At 41.4% G+C, this 15,022-nt stretch overlaps 2 protein-coding genes across 8 annotated transcripts in view; one reads left to right on the forward strand and one right to left on the reverse strand.

Annotated features, from left to right (window-relative positions):
- The window catches only part of nolo (no long nerve cord), a 78,636-nt gene extending 65,686 nt beyond the window's left edge, over nucleotides 1-12,950 (forward strand). Inside the window, exons 4-22 of one of the 7 annotated variants that reach the window (XM_065478037.1) lie at nucleotides 2,560-2,724; nucleotides 3,216-3,458; nucleotides 4,387-4,531; nucleotides 4,668-4,996; nucleotides 5,058-5,232; nucleotides 5,986-6,085; nucleotides 6,285-6,476; nucleotides 6,606-6,844; nucleotides 7,121-7,461; nucleotides 7,516-7,814; nucleotides 7,868-7,995; nucleotides 8,057-8,245; nucleotides 8,310-8,458; nucleotides 8,653-8,826; nucleotides 9,252-9,393; nucleotides 10,185-10,454; nucleotides 10,511-10,659; nucleotides 10,947-11,094; nucleotides 11,340-12,950. In XM_065478037.1, coding sequence (XP_065334109.1) covers nucleotides 2,560-2,724; nucleotides 3,216-3,458; nucleotides 4,387-4,531; nucleotides 4,668-4,996; nucleotides 5,058-5,232; nucleotides 5,986-6,085; nucleotides 6,285-6,476; nucleotides 6,606-6,844; nucleotides 7,121-7,461; nucleotides 7,516-7,814; nucleotides 7,868-7,995; nucleotides 8,057-8,245; nucleotides 8,310-8,458; nucleotides 8,653-8,826; nucleotides 9,252-9,393; nucleotides 10,185-10,454; nucleotides 10,511-10,659; nucleotides 10,947-11,094; nucleotides 11,340-11,455 — 3,693 coding nt within the window. In that variant the 3' untranslated portion in view covers nucleotides 11,456-12,950. The other 6 variants (XM_065478038.1, XM_065478042.1, XM_065478039.1 and 3 more) reach the window with 6 other exon arrangements.
- A 99-nt stretch (nucleotides 12,951-13,049) lies between these two features.
- LOC135936360 (uncharacterized) lies at nucleotides 13,050-13,887 on the reverse strand. Its single transcript, XM_065479142.1, has 3 exons — nucleotides 13,747-13,887; nucleotides 13,622-13,692; nucleotides 13,050-13,374 (listed from the first exon to the last, which is right to left on the reverse strand). The coding sequence occupies exons 1-3, from the start codon at nucleotides 13,781-13,783 to the stop codon at nucleotides 13,078-13,080; spliced, it is 405 nt and encodes a 134-aa protein (XP_065335214.1). The 5' UTR covers nucleotides 13,784-13,887; the 3' UTR covers nucleotides 13,050-13,077.
- Nucleotides 13,888-15,022: the final 1,135 nt, after the last annotated feature.

Raw genomic sequence — 15,022 nt, forward strand, 5'->3', positions numbered from 1 at the left:
TTATTTTCAACACAGAATAGAGCCACTCAGTTTATTCTTAAATTATTGAAAGATTAGCCCTGTGTTTGTATTTCTATCTTTGACTTTTCTCAACAAGTTCCACAGGAGATTGAGAAGATAAAAATAAATAGGTTCGTTTTTACTGTCTCTGCAATATTATTTTCAGATTAAATTCAGTTGAAAAAAACATCTATACCCTCTGATTGATTCTTGTTCAACAAAGGTACCAGAATATCCGAATATCTATGTATAGTCATGGCTAAAAACTTCAGTCGTTTATTGCTATACAGAAACCTCTAAAAGACCATCTGAAATAACGAAGCGTGCGGTCGCTAAAATGGCTTCCATGCCCATTGTGTAAAAGAAAGTCGATCTTTATTTATCATGACGAGGTTGACAAAGAAACTTGTCTCTCGCATTTAACTGAATTCGCAAATGAAGCAGAGGAGCGGATTTGTTCACAAGTAAGCCAATGGCTCGTGTAAATTGTCTCGGAGGAGCTGAACGAGCGCCGCGGGCCGAATAACGAGTTTGATTCATTGTTTTTCTTTTGTGCAATTAAATCTCCATTAATGACGACGATATATTTCAGGCGGAAGCTCTGTTTGTTCGCTCCCGCGTGCAATAATATCTCGTCTTGCTGAGGGTCTGGCAAAAGTTTTCAGCCCGGAGTGAATTAAGGCTAGTTGAAAAGTCGCGAGACGACGAGTGATGTATGGGCTATTGATTGGAGCGGTCGTTATTTCAGATCATCGGTTCGCCATTAGGCGCGTTTTTGTTCGCGGCTGCCAAACTTACTTTATTGCCGCGACTGAAAAGTACATAAAAGTCTGGTGAAATGGTCTCTTATTAATTTTCAATCGGCTCATTCTCGCTGCCCGCCCACCATTCCGCCTGCTTTTTAATGGAACCCTGAAGGAAGTTCTCCTTCTCGCACACCGCAGCCAAAGTTTGCTGACGTGAAACGGTAGCGGTGTGGCATCTCGCATTCCTAAGTAGACGGTCAAAGTTTGAGTTTTATCGGAAGTGACGTTTTTGCGTCTTGTGTGTGTGTCTTAGAATCGGCCGGCGACGTCGAAATGGGCTCGCTTGGCATAAATCCAATGGCATATTATGATGTGTCTGCGCACGGCCTGCACTGCAGTGCCTGCAGCCCCTCTCTTTTTGCTCGGCGCGCAGCATTCTGCCCTTGTTGTTTCTGAAGCTGAAAGCCTATTATCGCGATGTAATTCAACACCGCTCCTCCCTCCTGCAGCCGCGGTGAATATTCGCGTTTTCTGAAACTCAAACACGATGCGAGCGAGTCTTAATAATATCGATAAAGGGGTACTAACGAGTTTCTACGTTATATATCCAATATACATGCAGCGGCCAATATAGTATTGTCCCCCACTACAATTTAATTTAGTCGCCACCTCCTTGCGCCCTCAGGGCCGCCCTGTAGGTCAGCGTCCTTGGCAGCAGGGTCAGATGCAGAATTTCAATCCTCGTCTGGGAAGAGTACTCCATGTACCTTTGGAAAAGGTATGGGGTTGGGCGCAAGGAGGTGGCGACTAAAATAAATTGTAGTGGGGATAATACTATATTGGCCGCTGCATATAAAAACGTTGAGAGGTACAGAAATAGCTGAAACTGATCAAGTGTCGGGGAACAAACTAACAACTAAACAATTTATCCTAAAAGTGGTAATAATTAATTTTCTCTGCAAAAATCGCAAAAATACTACCAATGAACCTTACAAAACAATCATATTATGTTTGTAACCAAAATTAATTTAAAGCATTTAAAGTAAAACATGCGATAGATAATTTTAATTTAGCCTTAAATTGCTTAAACCGTGATCATCTCAGCTCCATTAGTTTGCGGCAGTTACCAAAATACACTGCAAATCAGGGGTGAGAAAATGTCACTGCGCTGCAGTGACATTTTATCACCCCTGACTTGCAGTGTAACTGTTAATTTACTAAAAATGAAGCCTTAAATTTATATAATTTACAATTTTTCTATCCGTGCGAGTTCTGCAAAAACTTTCAATACATTTTGTTTAAACCAATGTTTGAATGCAATTCAATTTAATTGGTTAAAAATCAATATTAACGTAAAAATGAATGGGGAAAGGGATGCAAGCGTGCATACATTATTAGCACGAACTTCAGTTCGCATTTCAGACGCAAACTTTCTTAATCCTCGAGGCCGTCCGTTTACTTAAATGTCACGCAATTCAGTAAAAGGGCTCTTCAACCCCACTCAAAGCGTCTGACAGCACGGTCGAACTGAAATTCCATTGAATTAGAGGTAAAATTGTTACGTGCAGCTCGATGGAAAAGAGAGTTGGCCAAGTCGCCGCACGGTCCTCAACGGCCGGAGACCGAAATGCGAGCACGCTGCTTTGACACACACAGTTGGGGACACACAGCCGCGCGCGCTCGGAAAGAGTTAGTGTATTTCTGACACGTGCAACACAGAAATTTTATCTTGTTAGAGAGTCAGCATGCGAAGTTTGCCACAAAAAAAGAGCTCGAGCCGCTTACACACAAACGACCCGCTTTTTGCTTGCAGCCGGGCCACAAAAGGCACAGCGCGCGTTCTGGATGGGCCACCTGGTCCGACTGGAGCACATGTTCGCGGACGTGCGACGGCGGCGCCTCCTACCAGATCCGCAGGTGCACCGCCCCGCAGGGGTGCAAGGGAGAACCTCTCAGACACAGGATTTGCAACATGCAGGTGCGTTCAAAAATTATTATAATGCTTAATTTAAAATTTTATTTTGCAATAGAATTTTTCTTGGAAAATAAACAAGAATAAGTTTAACGTATTTAGCAGCAAAACGTCGAGGTGTTGGTTTTCTCTGTTGCAACCAAAATGAAATGAGTATATATTTATATCTAAATCTGCCAAAAAGTTGTTTAAAGAAGAAAGACCGTAATAAGTGTACGGCGCGTTTCTTTCGGGGCTCCACTCATACGTACTGCGCAAACAAACCGAGTAAAAAGGAGAGCAGCAAAACAGCTCATTTCATTTTCCTTCTGTAAGCTCGCGTTCAAAAGACTGCGCTCACTTTTCTCTGTCTCCTCGTCGTATTTATCCATTTGCGGAGATGAAGGAGTCTGCATGCCGTCTTTTTTTTATTTTCCACCCACCCACAACCGAGCAGCGTTCCGTTCTCTTCTTTCTCATTTGAATTTTTAATTCTCCCCCTCCTTGTGTCTCTTCAGCCGTGCTCAGACAATGGCGACTTCAGAGAGCAACAATGCGCGGCTTACAACGACATCCCGTACGAAGGCCACCTTTACAAATGGACCGCTAGCCACGACGAGTACGAGCCTTGCGCGCTCACGTGCAAGACGAGGAGCAAGGACGGCCGCAGCACGCTGGTGGTGCAGCTGGCGCCCAAAGTGCAGGACGGCACCCGCTGCAGGCACGGTAGCCTCGACATGTGCATCAATGGCAAATGCCAGGTAAAAAAGGCATCAAGAAAGCCACTAAACATTTTTCAAAATAATATTTTGAAGAGTTTTTCTATGTGCAATAAAAAATACAAACCAATTCACAAAGCATTTTTGTGGGTACACGTGATGTGGTTACACACGCACACTTTTTTTACCAAATTTAAAAATCTCGGCAACCCGTTCCGGTATGAATGATGCATAATTGTTTTTTTAATATCATCATTGTTTTTTAAAAAGGCGAAGCCGGTGTGCAGGAACAATATCACCAAGGCCGTGTTCAGTAAATATACATAAAAATCAAAATGCGTAATGTAAATATAAATAACAAACTTTTTTTATTTATTTATTGGGAATTGTTTTAACTATTAATAGATTGAACATTGAATAAGGAGTGCTTTATAATCAGAGTTTTGAGCAGATTAGTTGGCAATTTTGAGAACTACTTTTGAAGTAAACCAGTTGGTTTTTAACGGTTCCCAGTTCAATTTTGATGGTTTTGTAGGGCATCACACGTAGCGTTATTTACTCTTCTTAAGACTTTAAATGACATTTTCGCTTTAAGTCTGACGAGAGAAATCTTAGTTTATTTACTACTTTTAAAAACTATTGAATAATTATAACTAAACACGAGAGTGAACAACAGAATAACATAAAAAACAATCAGAGAGCAGACGTTCATATATGCTAATATTCATAAACATTTTTTGCATTAGGGACACAAGTAATCTACGGAAACTGTCGTTTTTCAAGAATAAAATAACACATTGCATTCATGCTAATATGAACAAAATGTATCATGAAACTAAATTTCATGTTTATTTGAGAGTTAGCTTTCTAATTGAGCTAGTTAGGACTTTGTAAGCATCTGAGGAAGTTTGTAGCTCTCTATTAAACTTCCCAGCTGAAAAATAAAATAAATCCTCCGCTCTTTTTCCAGAGAGTTGGCTGTGACCTAAAAATTGGATCAACCCTGCATGTTGATGAATGTGGAGTGTGCGGCGGGAATGGAAGCTCGTGCGCCAAGCCGCTGTACAAATGGGAGGATGCTGGAACCGAGACCTGCTCAGCTACTTGTGGCGGAGGTAAAGCACATACGCATTTTTGCGGCTGACGGAAGGAAATTCGTAAAACAACCCCTCTGCTCCACGTCCCACCCTTGACTCTTATCTCGAAAAGAAAAAAGAAAGACTAAAAACCAGGCAAACTTTACTTTCCCAGGCGTTCGCTTCACGAAGCCGGTGTGCAGGAACAGAATCACCAAGGCCGTGGAGGAGGACGCCCTCTGCAACGCCAGCCAGAAACCCGAGCCGACCAAGGTGGCGTGCAGCACCAGGCGGTGCCCCCCGAAGTACGTGGTAGGCGAGTGGGGACCCTGCTCCGTTACCTGTGGCGGAGGCACGCGCTACCGTCCAATATTCTGCGCCGAGGAAACCAAAGGCACGCTGGCCAAAGTGGCCGACCACTTTTGCAACGGACACAAGCCTCGCTATCAAGAGCAGTGCAACACCGCCGACTGCCCCGACTGGGACTCGGGGGAGTGGTCAGGGGTGAGTTTTTCTCTCTCAGCCGAGTTTAAATCGTTAATTATTTTTTTCTGCGCCGTAACAGTGCTCTGTTTCGTGTGGAGAGGGCCAACAGACCAGACGGGTTCTCTGCAGGGATGCCAGGGGCGATCCTAGCTCAAAGTGTGAGCCGGGCAGGAAGCCGCCTGCCACTCAGCCTTGCAGAACTGGCATTGAGTGTCCGAAGGACAAGTACGAGAGTGATGAAGAACTATCAGAAAGTAGGACATCTCTTCTGGCTCGTTGTACAATATATACAACATTTTGTATTCAGCTAAATTTTACTACAAAAAATCAGAGAGAATAACTTGATGGAAATTTTACTGTAAAATTATCAAGGTATATTCTACTCACAATCAGTTTGTTATAATTGAGGTGTCAACTTCCAATAATGGAACTCTTGGAGCAACATTTTAAATCGATATCAATCCGCATTTTCTCGGTTAAAAATAATATTCTCTAACACAACTTTTGTGCTCAAATTGAATATGAAAAATTGAAAATATTATCGGCTTTTGCGTGGATTGGCTAGGGATGTGCGGCTTACAATTAGGGTAAATTTTTATAGAAAATATCCCGAATATTTCGGACTGGCGAAAGCCACTGTTTCGGCCGCTCAGGCCTAGTCAGCAGAAGTTAAGAAACAATAATTAAAAAATTCGCGCAGCTGTAGTAAATTTTAAATCTCCAGTCGTTGAAAATGATCAATAATTGCACTCATTGCAAACGAGTAAAATAAAAATAGATGCGATAAATGGCTTTTCATCTATCCTGTGAAAATCATCACTAGCCCTAAATTCCATCCTCTATTTTTTGAAGTTAATTTAAAGAGTGAAATTTTGCTTCTTATTAAAAAAATGTATCAAAAAGCAGCTAAATATATTTTTTCATACTGTTCCCTGTCTTAATTTTTTCGTCTTGCCTTTCTGATAAAGACCAGTAAATTAAAGCAAAAATCTTCTTCGCTTTTTCAGACGTACATTATCTGAAGGAGAACTCACAGCAATTGTTTGAGCAGTTACCAACTCATCCGCAGAGACTAATCGGCGAGCGCAACGTCCCAAGACAGGCAACGTATGTAGTTGAAACATCTCATTGCTTTCAAGATGAGTGATGGAGTTTCTTTGCAAAAATGGCCATACTCATAAAAATTCGCTTGACTTTCCTATTTTGATTGTTTTGTGCGTGTTGATCTCGTCTTTCGTGTGTGACTTTCCCTGTCCTTATCTCTGTCAATCTGTCTGTTTTGCCTGTCACATCTTGATATACGCAGCTTCATAACCGAGGAATGGGGGCCTTGCAATGTCTCGTGTGGAATTGGCTGGAGGCAACGCGAGGTCAGGTGCAAGATTTTCCTCGATTTTTCTCGTTCTCTCGCGAACCTGCCTGACTCCAAATGTCACGGCCCTAAACCATCCGCTATTGAGCGCTGCGTGATGCCAAAGTGCGGCGGTAGCTTTTCTAGGTGAGGTTCAATTTTCAAACGCTGTTTCGTTTCTTTGCCCATTTTTGATCAATAATTGAGCTTTGCTTCATTTTGCCCACGCGGCTGTGCCAGCCAGCAACACACAACATATGTTGCTTCTGCTTACAGATACGACGAGATGAGCATAAGTGACCCAACCATGATTGCGGTCAAGGATGAGCAACCAGTGACGGACGAGCCGTTGTGTGATAACCCGTTGTGTAACTACTACCACGACGCTCTGCCGCAGACGTCATCGAGAGAAGGCACAATAAGAGTTGCACCGAGACCGCCTGGAAAAAATGGAAAAGAGAGCTACACCTGGCAGGAACAGGGATACACTTACTGCAGTGCTTCTTGCCTAGGAGGTAATTTGACCTAAATTATCACAAAGCAGTTAAAACATTCAAATGTAAAAATTTTGCTGTTTGAATCAAATTAATTTTACATTTTTTTGGAAATTTATGTTTTACCAAACATGCGTTAGATTTTTCACTTTTTAAATTTTATACTTTGTTGTGAATCAACAAATAATCTAAAAAAGCTTTATCCTGATTTTATCTTGATTAATTGTCAAAATTATTATTAATTTGCAGCAATATAATTCACTTCTCATTTAACCTCCACGGTAAATTTTGCTTCAGGTGTCCAGGAGCTGATTGTGAGCTGCGTGAGGGAGTCGGACTCACAGTCTGTGAGTCCCTACTTGTGCCCGATTGAGACCAGACCCGTTTTGCTGACCCGCACGTGCAATGACGTCCCTTGTCCCCCGCGCTGGAATTATTCCGAGTTCCAGGAGTGCAGCAAGCCGTGTGGAATCGGCATCCAGCTGCGGGACGTCTCTTGCATCCACGAAGTGGCGAGGGGTGGCGGAAATACAGTCGTCGTCCCAAATTCCATGTGCCCACAGCCGCCACCTCCGGACAGACAGTACTGCAATGTGCTGGACTGTCCAATCAAGTGGCACTCTGGAGATTGGTCAAAGGTTTGTGGCTCAACTTTAATATAAAAAATAATAATAAATGAAAAATCCATGCAGTGCTCTCGAGCCTGTGGAGGTGGAATGAAAACTAGGAAAGTGGAGTGCATGCAGACGATGGCTCAGGGTCACATTCAGGGTCGACCTGTGAGCATGTGTCCGTCAAACAAGCCAGCCGAGAGCAAGGCGTGCAACACCAAGCCTTGCGACCCAGGAGACTCGCCGACAATCGCGTCTACAAACCAAACGTACATCCAGCAGTCCCCAAAAAAGAAAGTGACACTCAAGATTGGAGGGCAGGCGGCAGTTTTCTGGGGCACTCAGGTCAAGATCAAGTGCCCCGTTAAGAAGTACAACAGGTGAGAGACGCTTCCAATTGAGCACAATTAGGTTCTTTACACTTTTAAAGCAGGACCAGAATCTTTTGGAAGAAGGACCAGAAATCGATCAGGAATTCCAAGAAGTACTCCATCTCCAAGAAAGGCGCACTCAGGGTTCAAGACGTTGTCTACAGTGACAGTGGAATTTACACTTGCATGGGTTTGTTGCAATTTAGCTCTGGCCTGAACTGCAGTGACTCATTTTTTTGCAACTTTTTTAGCTGGCCGATCTTTCGCGGACATCACATTGACAGTGAAACCCAAGCCTGGACATTTCCCTACCTCTGAAGAAATCGACCGAGTCGGATCTCCAGGGGCTCCTGTTGGTGGTTCGTCGAGGCAAACGGCCAATAGCCTTGATCCGTTTGGCTTAAGCACAGGACACGACAGCAGCTCTGACGCTGGATATGGTAGTTAGACATTTCAATCATATTTTTTCTAAATTGTAATTAAATTATGCGTATTCCGTTTAAGGCTCAATGCATATGGGAGAGGCGAGAGCTCCCCAGCCTTTCAACAATCTGGAGGACCATAGCCACGAGCTGGGCGGGCCTCCACTCACTGCAAAAACTACAAAGCCTCCCTGGCAGAAGGGCAGGAAAAACAAAAATAAGGAAAACGAGGTAAGACCATGGCTAAAGAAATGGCTGGTGTGACAGATCGGCCTTTTCTCTGTGTGAGCTGGTTGTTGTCAGCTTTTTCGACTACTGTAATATAACCAACTATTGAGTTTTGGCTTTTTTCTCTGTCTTGACTTTTGAAAGTGAGCTTTGTGTGCTGATGATCCTTCTTTCTCTCTTTCCTCTCTCGCTCTCAGGAAAACGACGGTTCTCGCTTCGCAATTAAACCGTCGACCCCCGAATCAAATGTCAGAGAAGCGGGGGTGCCGACGCCACCCCCGTCGCTCGAAGATTACCAACAACCCCCTTCGACAGCGTCGTCGTCCTCGCGCCCAATGCCCCACTTTCAGCAGCTTCTCGCTAACCTCCAGGTGAGCCTCACAAAGCCACTCTACCTGGTCTTGTTGACAAACTTTATTCTCAGATGAAATAAAATTCCGTATTTATTTTTGAGTTTCGCATGTTTTCTTTAACTAAATAAACTTCCGGAAATACCTTTCCATCCGCCTGCCTTCCGACTGAAATGACGAACCAATTCAGTATTTTTCTTGTGTGCATTTGAATGGTTGCATGCCAAATATGTTCATCGTAGTGTAACTTTCAGCAAGGTACGTGAAAAATATAATACATTATAGTTTATTTTCATTCTATTTTCAATCTCTATTATTCTATTATCAATCTCAACCCCGGTGCTTATACTTTGATTTATTTTTATCACACCCATATGTCTTACGCACCATCACGTTTGCACGCACTGCAAAAAATCCATACAACTTCACTTTAACGCAAGGCACAGAACTTGTGGCCGTTTCAGCCCTTCAGCAACTCCCGCGGCCTTCGGATGGTGGACTCGCCCTTCGGCGCGCTAGCCAAGTCTGACGACTCGGACAGTAACGATGACGATGCAACACCAGGACCTGTAGTCATCTTAGGGAAAGGTACAATTTAAAAAAAAAAACTTCGCCGTGCTTGATATATGTTGCGCCGAACGCGTTGAAGTAGCGCGGCACAGCATAACAGCAAGGCATTTTCTTATAATCTAGCTGGAAAAAAAATACAAAAATTGTTAATTTGAAATTTAAAAATTAAATAGAGAGAAGTGATTTACAGCCGGGGAATTGGTTAACCATGTGTCGTCCTTCCTCCACGAAGGGAAATTATAAAAAATTTATTGATTGAAATGTGTTAAAATCCTAATAAACACTATATATATAAATTATTCTTGTACCTAAATTTTCCCTGATTCAAGTCTGAATTAAAGATATTTCCTATAAAGTCTAAACTTACACAGTTGAAAACTTGAGTTCTTTTGCTGCACATTTCGAAAAAATATTCGGATAGTTGCAGTTTTCAAGGTGATTATCCGCAAATTGCCATCAAATTTAACTAATTTTGCTTGCGAATTTAATTTGTCATTTAAAACTAAAACAATAGTAGGCTTAAATTAACTTCACAATATTTTTTTCAATTCACGAAATAACAATTGCAATTTACAATTTATATAAATTCCAAATTTAATTTAAGAAAAAACTTTAAAATTAAATTAAAAAACCTATCACTTTAAAAACCACATCAATTAACTGCGAAAATGATCGGAAATGGTTTTAATGTGATTGGAGTCAGTTCTCTTGTTAATTTGCTAGAAATTTCAAATATTTTTAAAAGATAACATAAATTGAAACAAATCATCAAGTGAAATACAATAATTGCTGGGAAATAATTTCTTCAGGTACAAAAGAAAGCCTCAAATTCGAGTGGGTGACGCGGCCGTGGTCGGCTTGCTCGCAGCCGTGCGGCAAAGGTGGAATCCAGGCTCGCGAGGTCATTTGCATGGTGCGGCTGCAGAACAACACGCAACCTGTCGAGGGAAACCTGTGCTTCGACGAGGGCCTCGAATCGCCAGCCGCCATCCAGGACTGCGGCACCAACGAGTGTCCCAAGTGGACGTCTGGCGCGTGGACGGACTGCGAGCACTCGAGGTGCTTCACGTGGAACACCGGTATGTTCAGCGTGCACTGCAAGTCGCGATTGATTTGAAGTCGGTTTAATTAACAGCCATGCAGAGGAGGGAGGTAAACTGCCAGTTTCCCAATGGAACCATCACCGAGAGTCCGCTCTGTGACGAGAAAGAAAAACCGCTCGCGAGACAAGAGTGCTATAACGTCAAATGCAAAGGCACTTGGAAAGTAGGCGAGTGGTCAGATGTGAGTATTTCCCTTTTGACTTTTCAATTTCCTTTAAAGTAGAACTGTAAAGAATACGTTTGTAATTTAACAACCCCACTAATTTTGCCTTCAGCACATATATTTCCTGTTCTCAGTAGCAATTTTCAATCGCACTCTTTTAATAAGGAATCCACTCTATAAAATATCTAGAATTTAAGCACCTAAATGCACCATATATAATTTCGTCTTTCCACGATCTTGAGTTGTTTCTTTAATTTGTCTGCATGCTGACACAATTTTGTTCTTCCTGCACCTCTTCCACACAGTGTACAGCAGCATGCGACACACACGGGACCAAATATCGAATTCTCCAGTGTGTTTGGTACGGAACCAAAAAACCCGCGGGCAATGCTTGTCGGGACCAGCCGAGGCCTGCCGTCATGAAAATGTGTAAAGGTCCGCCCTGCAGAACTAGTAAGGAATCCATTCACCTAGTTACTCTTTCCCGCACCGCAATTAGAGATATTGATGCAATAAATTAATAATTGTTGTGAATTCAAATATTATAATTTTATCATGAATTTTCCCATTAAAATCATTCACTTATTTTTCAATAATAGATTCATTTGTAAAAAAATCCTGCCAAATCTACGATGCTTTTTATTTCAAATGTATTTCAATTTTGACTCTCTCCTGATTTTGTTGTGATCTTGTTGCAGCTGCTGAATGCACAGATCAGGTTACTCATTGTCGGAGGGTAAGGTTGATGAACCTGTGCAGGGTGTACAGGTACCAGTATCAGTGTTGCCAAACGTGTCGCGGAGGAATGGGGTGAAAACGTTAGGACTCGAAAAACAGAATGCCACTCTCCGCTGCGAGAGCGCGTGGGCCGGATGAGAACACTTCGGGTGTGCAAGATTCAACCTCATAGTTCCTCTCTAGAGCAAAGCAACAGACAGACAGACAGACAGCGTTCTATCAATGGTTTTTGTGCGTGCGCGTCGTGCAAACGGTTTTTTAAACCAATGCACAATTGATGAACAACGACGAATTGCCAAAAGTGACAGAGAAAACGAGTGGAGTGAAATAAATGACGTGTGGGCCGCATGAATATACAAGCAGATATAATTAATACAAGTAAAACGAAAGAAAGAAAATTCAGACTCGTTCAAATGCTGTTAAATATTCATAAAATTATTGTACATTGCTGTTTTAGCCATTCCAAATAATATTATTGTACTAAAATTGCAAGAAGGTAAATTTGCTTTTTGGTTCCCAAAATTTAAATGGTTGGCATTATTTTTCTCGAGAAAAAATAAATATTATTGAATAGCATTCAATCAGGGACATTGCAAAATCATTCCTCAGCAAAAAATGTGATAAAAATCGTTAAAATATCAGTACTATAAAAATGTGGAGAAATGTTCTAAAAAGAAGCAATGCATTATTTTCAACTTAAAATCCTACCCAACCGTTAAGAGTGCTTGCGTAATAGTTTTGCGTTGAAAAATAATAATATCCCTTCAGCTTTTTTCTCTAAAAATGCCAACACCATCGAAAAAGGTATGTAAGTGGGCTACAAGCAATTTTCCCTCCATAAAATGTTTCAAAATCCGCACAACATTGAAAATTATTTAACGACACTTATTTTATTCAGCAGAGGCAATATCATTATTTGCTTTTTAAGTGTTTAATTCCAGTTTTAATTTATCATATACACAAAATGAGAGACTGATTTTTATTTCACATTTTATGTACCTCAATTAAATCTCACCGCAATCACACCACACCTGAAAGTAAGTTCGCATTTACCGCAGCCTATAAAATTCCTTTTTACACTGTTCTCGCTTAATTCTTTTGTAGCAAATGTCGCACCTTGACCTGCGTGCGTCTTTATTTTTCTCGTTTGCTAGCCCGGTTTGATTTGCTACTGCTGGATGTATAGTTACTATCAAATAAGACTGCCATACGTTTTATGTTAACGAGTACATATAATTATAATTTCACTGATAAAAATACGAGCCCCAAGCCTGTGGTCGTTGCGTGCGCGTAAAAGGAAAGAGATAATTTTAACAATTATGATAACACGTATACTGTCTGCGGCGATGCGTTTCGATTTTTTGTACACACTCTGTCTATCATTCTCACATTACCATCCGTTCCTCACTCAATTACCTCAACAGTTTATGTATTTCAATATTTCGTTAAAACACGAAAACGGCGCTTGACTAAAAGAACAAAATTTCTAACCCAAATGTATTTATTAATGTACGATATATAATATGATTTTATTGAAATTAAATACCATCCATGTTAATAAATCAACGGAATGCGTCTTTCATTGTTCTTAACTCCTGGAAAGGAATTAAATTATGACACTAATAAGGGAGAAACGGTTTCCATTAGGAACGTAAACATTTTATTTAAAAATTATATACAAATTTAAGCAGAAGTTTTCTATCCCATGAGGTTTGGCATCTGAGGCATACTGGACGCGAACTGCTGGAAGCTTTGAGCCATGGCCATCGCGTCCTGCGCCGGCATCATCAGCATCGTGAACCCACCCATCATTGCCATTGGCTGGTTGAACATCATGCCGCCTCCGGAGCCGCCGCTCTCACTGCCGCCCCCCAAGCCGGGCATGGACGGCAGTCCGGGCACCAAACCGCCTCCGTCCGCACGAGGGTCGTCCGCCTGCTTTTTCGCGTCCGAAAAACCGGCAGGCGCTTCAGCCGCTTGGTGGTTAGGAGCTTCCTTAAATTTAAACCACAAAAATATTTTTAAAACACCCTATTCATTCAGTAAAAATAACAATTTAGATCGATTTTTAATTGTGTTGAACAAATATACAAAAAGGTTGCAAAATATATTATTAATTCTTGCAAAGAGTTGATTTAAAAAACTTTGCTATTGTAGTCAGCTTTTTAAGACAAGAAGAAATCGTTTTTTAACATTGTTAATGACAAAAGTAAAGAATAATACAAATTAATTGAAAACTCACCCGTTTTGCTAACTCTCTAGCAATAATTGGCAAAAATGGCAAAGCCTCGGCGGAAACGGCCAAAACGACCACTGAAATTGCAGCAACTACAGCAATTAAAAATATTTTTTTAAATGCAAACTCACAAAGGACAGCAATGATCGAGAGCCCTTGAGACCTCATTTTCGCTCTAGCACTTAATCCTTTTAAAAATTTAGCGATGCGACTGACGTGCAAAGCAGTTTGCAAGCTTATTTATTGTCGGCAAACAGGAAGGTTTTTTTGCATATTTATCTTTGCCGAGCAGAGTACGTCAACCTGCGAAATGCAACGGACAGTTCTTTGCCACCTTTTATCTCATGGACAGGTGCACTGTATTATTTTCCTCTGAATGTACAACAATTAAATTTTACTGTCACTCACTATAAGGCATAATGCGTTTAATAATAGTCATTTCCCGGTCGGTCAACAATTTCAATGCCATTGCGTGAATCGTCTGGCAATTCAATTTCACACCTGTTTTGCACTCACTCTTAATAAATTGCAACAAGAGAAATGATAATCGTCTTGCTGTCAGAACCGAACACAATAGCCTTTATTATTGATCAAACGGTCATAGCTCCATGTCTCAGTTGGATGATATATTTTTCAATCGCAAAATGACTGCCATCAGCGTCAGGTCGAATATTTTGACTGCTTTCATTTTCCGTTGGCTCCGATATACTGGGCTATGGATCCCGGAGAACATATCTCAATACGAAAGCCACAAATATTCGACTCTTGTGGAAGTTTTCTCGTTTGCCATTACGCTGACCTCAGTCTGCTTCAGCGTTCAGCAACTGCTCTCCGCCGTCAATGATTACAGCAAAGTGGTTAACTACAGTCCGGCAATCGTCGTGTTTACCACATATTTTCTCGTCCTGGTAAAAACTGTTTACCTTTGGTTCCGAAAAAAAGCTCTCCTTAGTCTACTGAAATCGATGGATGAAATTGCTAACTTCCCAGCCTTCACCCAGCACCAGAAGTTGGTTGTGAATTTCATCTGCGCAAATGTCCGAAAAACGACGCTATACCTCATTTGGATCGGCATGGTTTTCGTTACTTGTATGCTAGCAGCATTTACCAGCCTATCCTTTTTGAAAGTAGGAATAAAATATAAACAGTCTTGGACTGATTATTTTCTCCCAGACAAGAGCAAATTCGGAACAGACGTTTTTTACACCGTTAAGCAGTCTATCATTATGGCTCTCTACGTAATGCACTTTACTATGAATTATTTCGTTCAACTTCGAAACTTTTTAATGGACAGTCTGATGATTTTGTGTCACTATTTTGTGGTGCAGCAACTTAATTTATTAAATCGACTCTTCTGCCATCCTCCTGCAGAAAATACGAAATTTATGCATATAAAATCGCAACTAT

Source organism: Cloeon dipterum, chromosome 2, assembly GCF_949628265.1.
Source record: "Cloeon dipterum chromosome 2, ieCloDipt1.1, whole genome shotgun sequence".
NCBI lineage: Eukaryota > Metazoa > Arthropoda > Insecta > Ephemeroptera > Baetidae > Cloeon > Cloeon dipterum.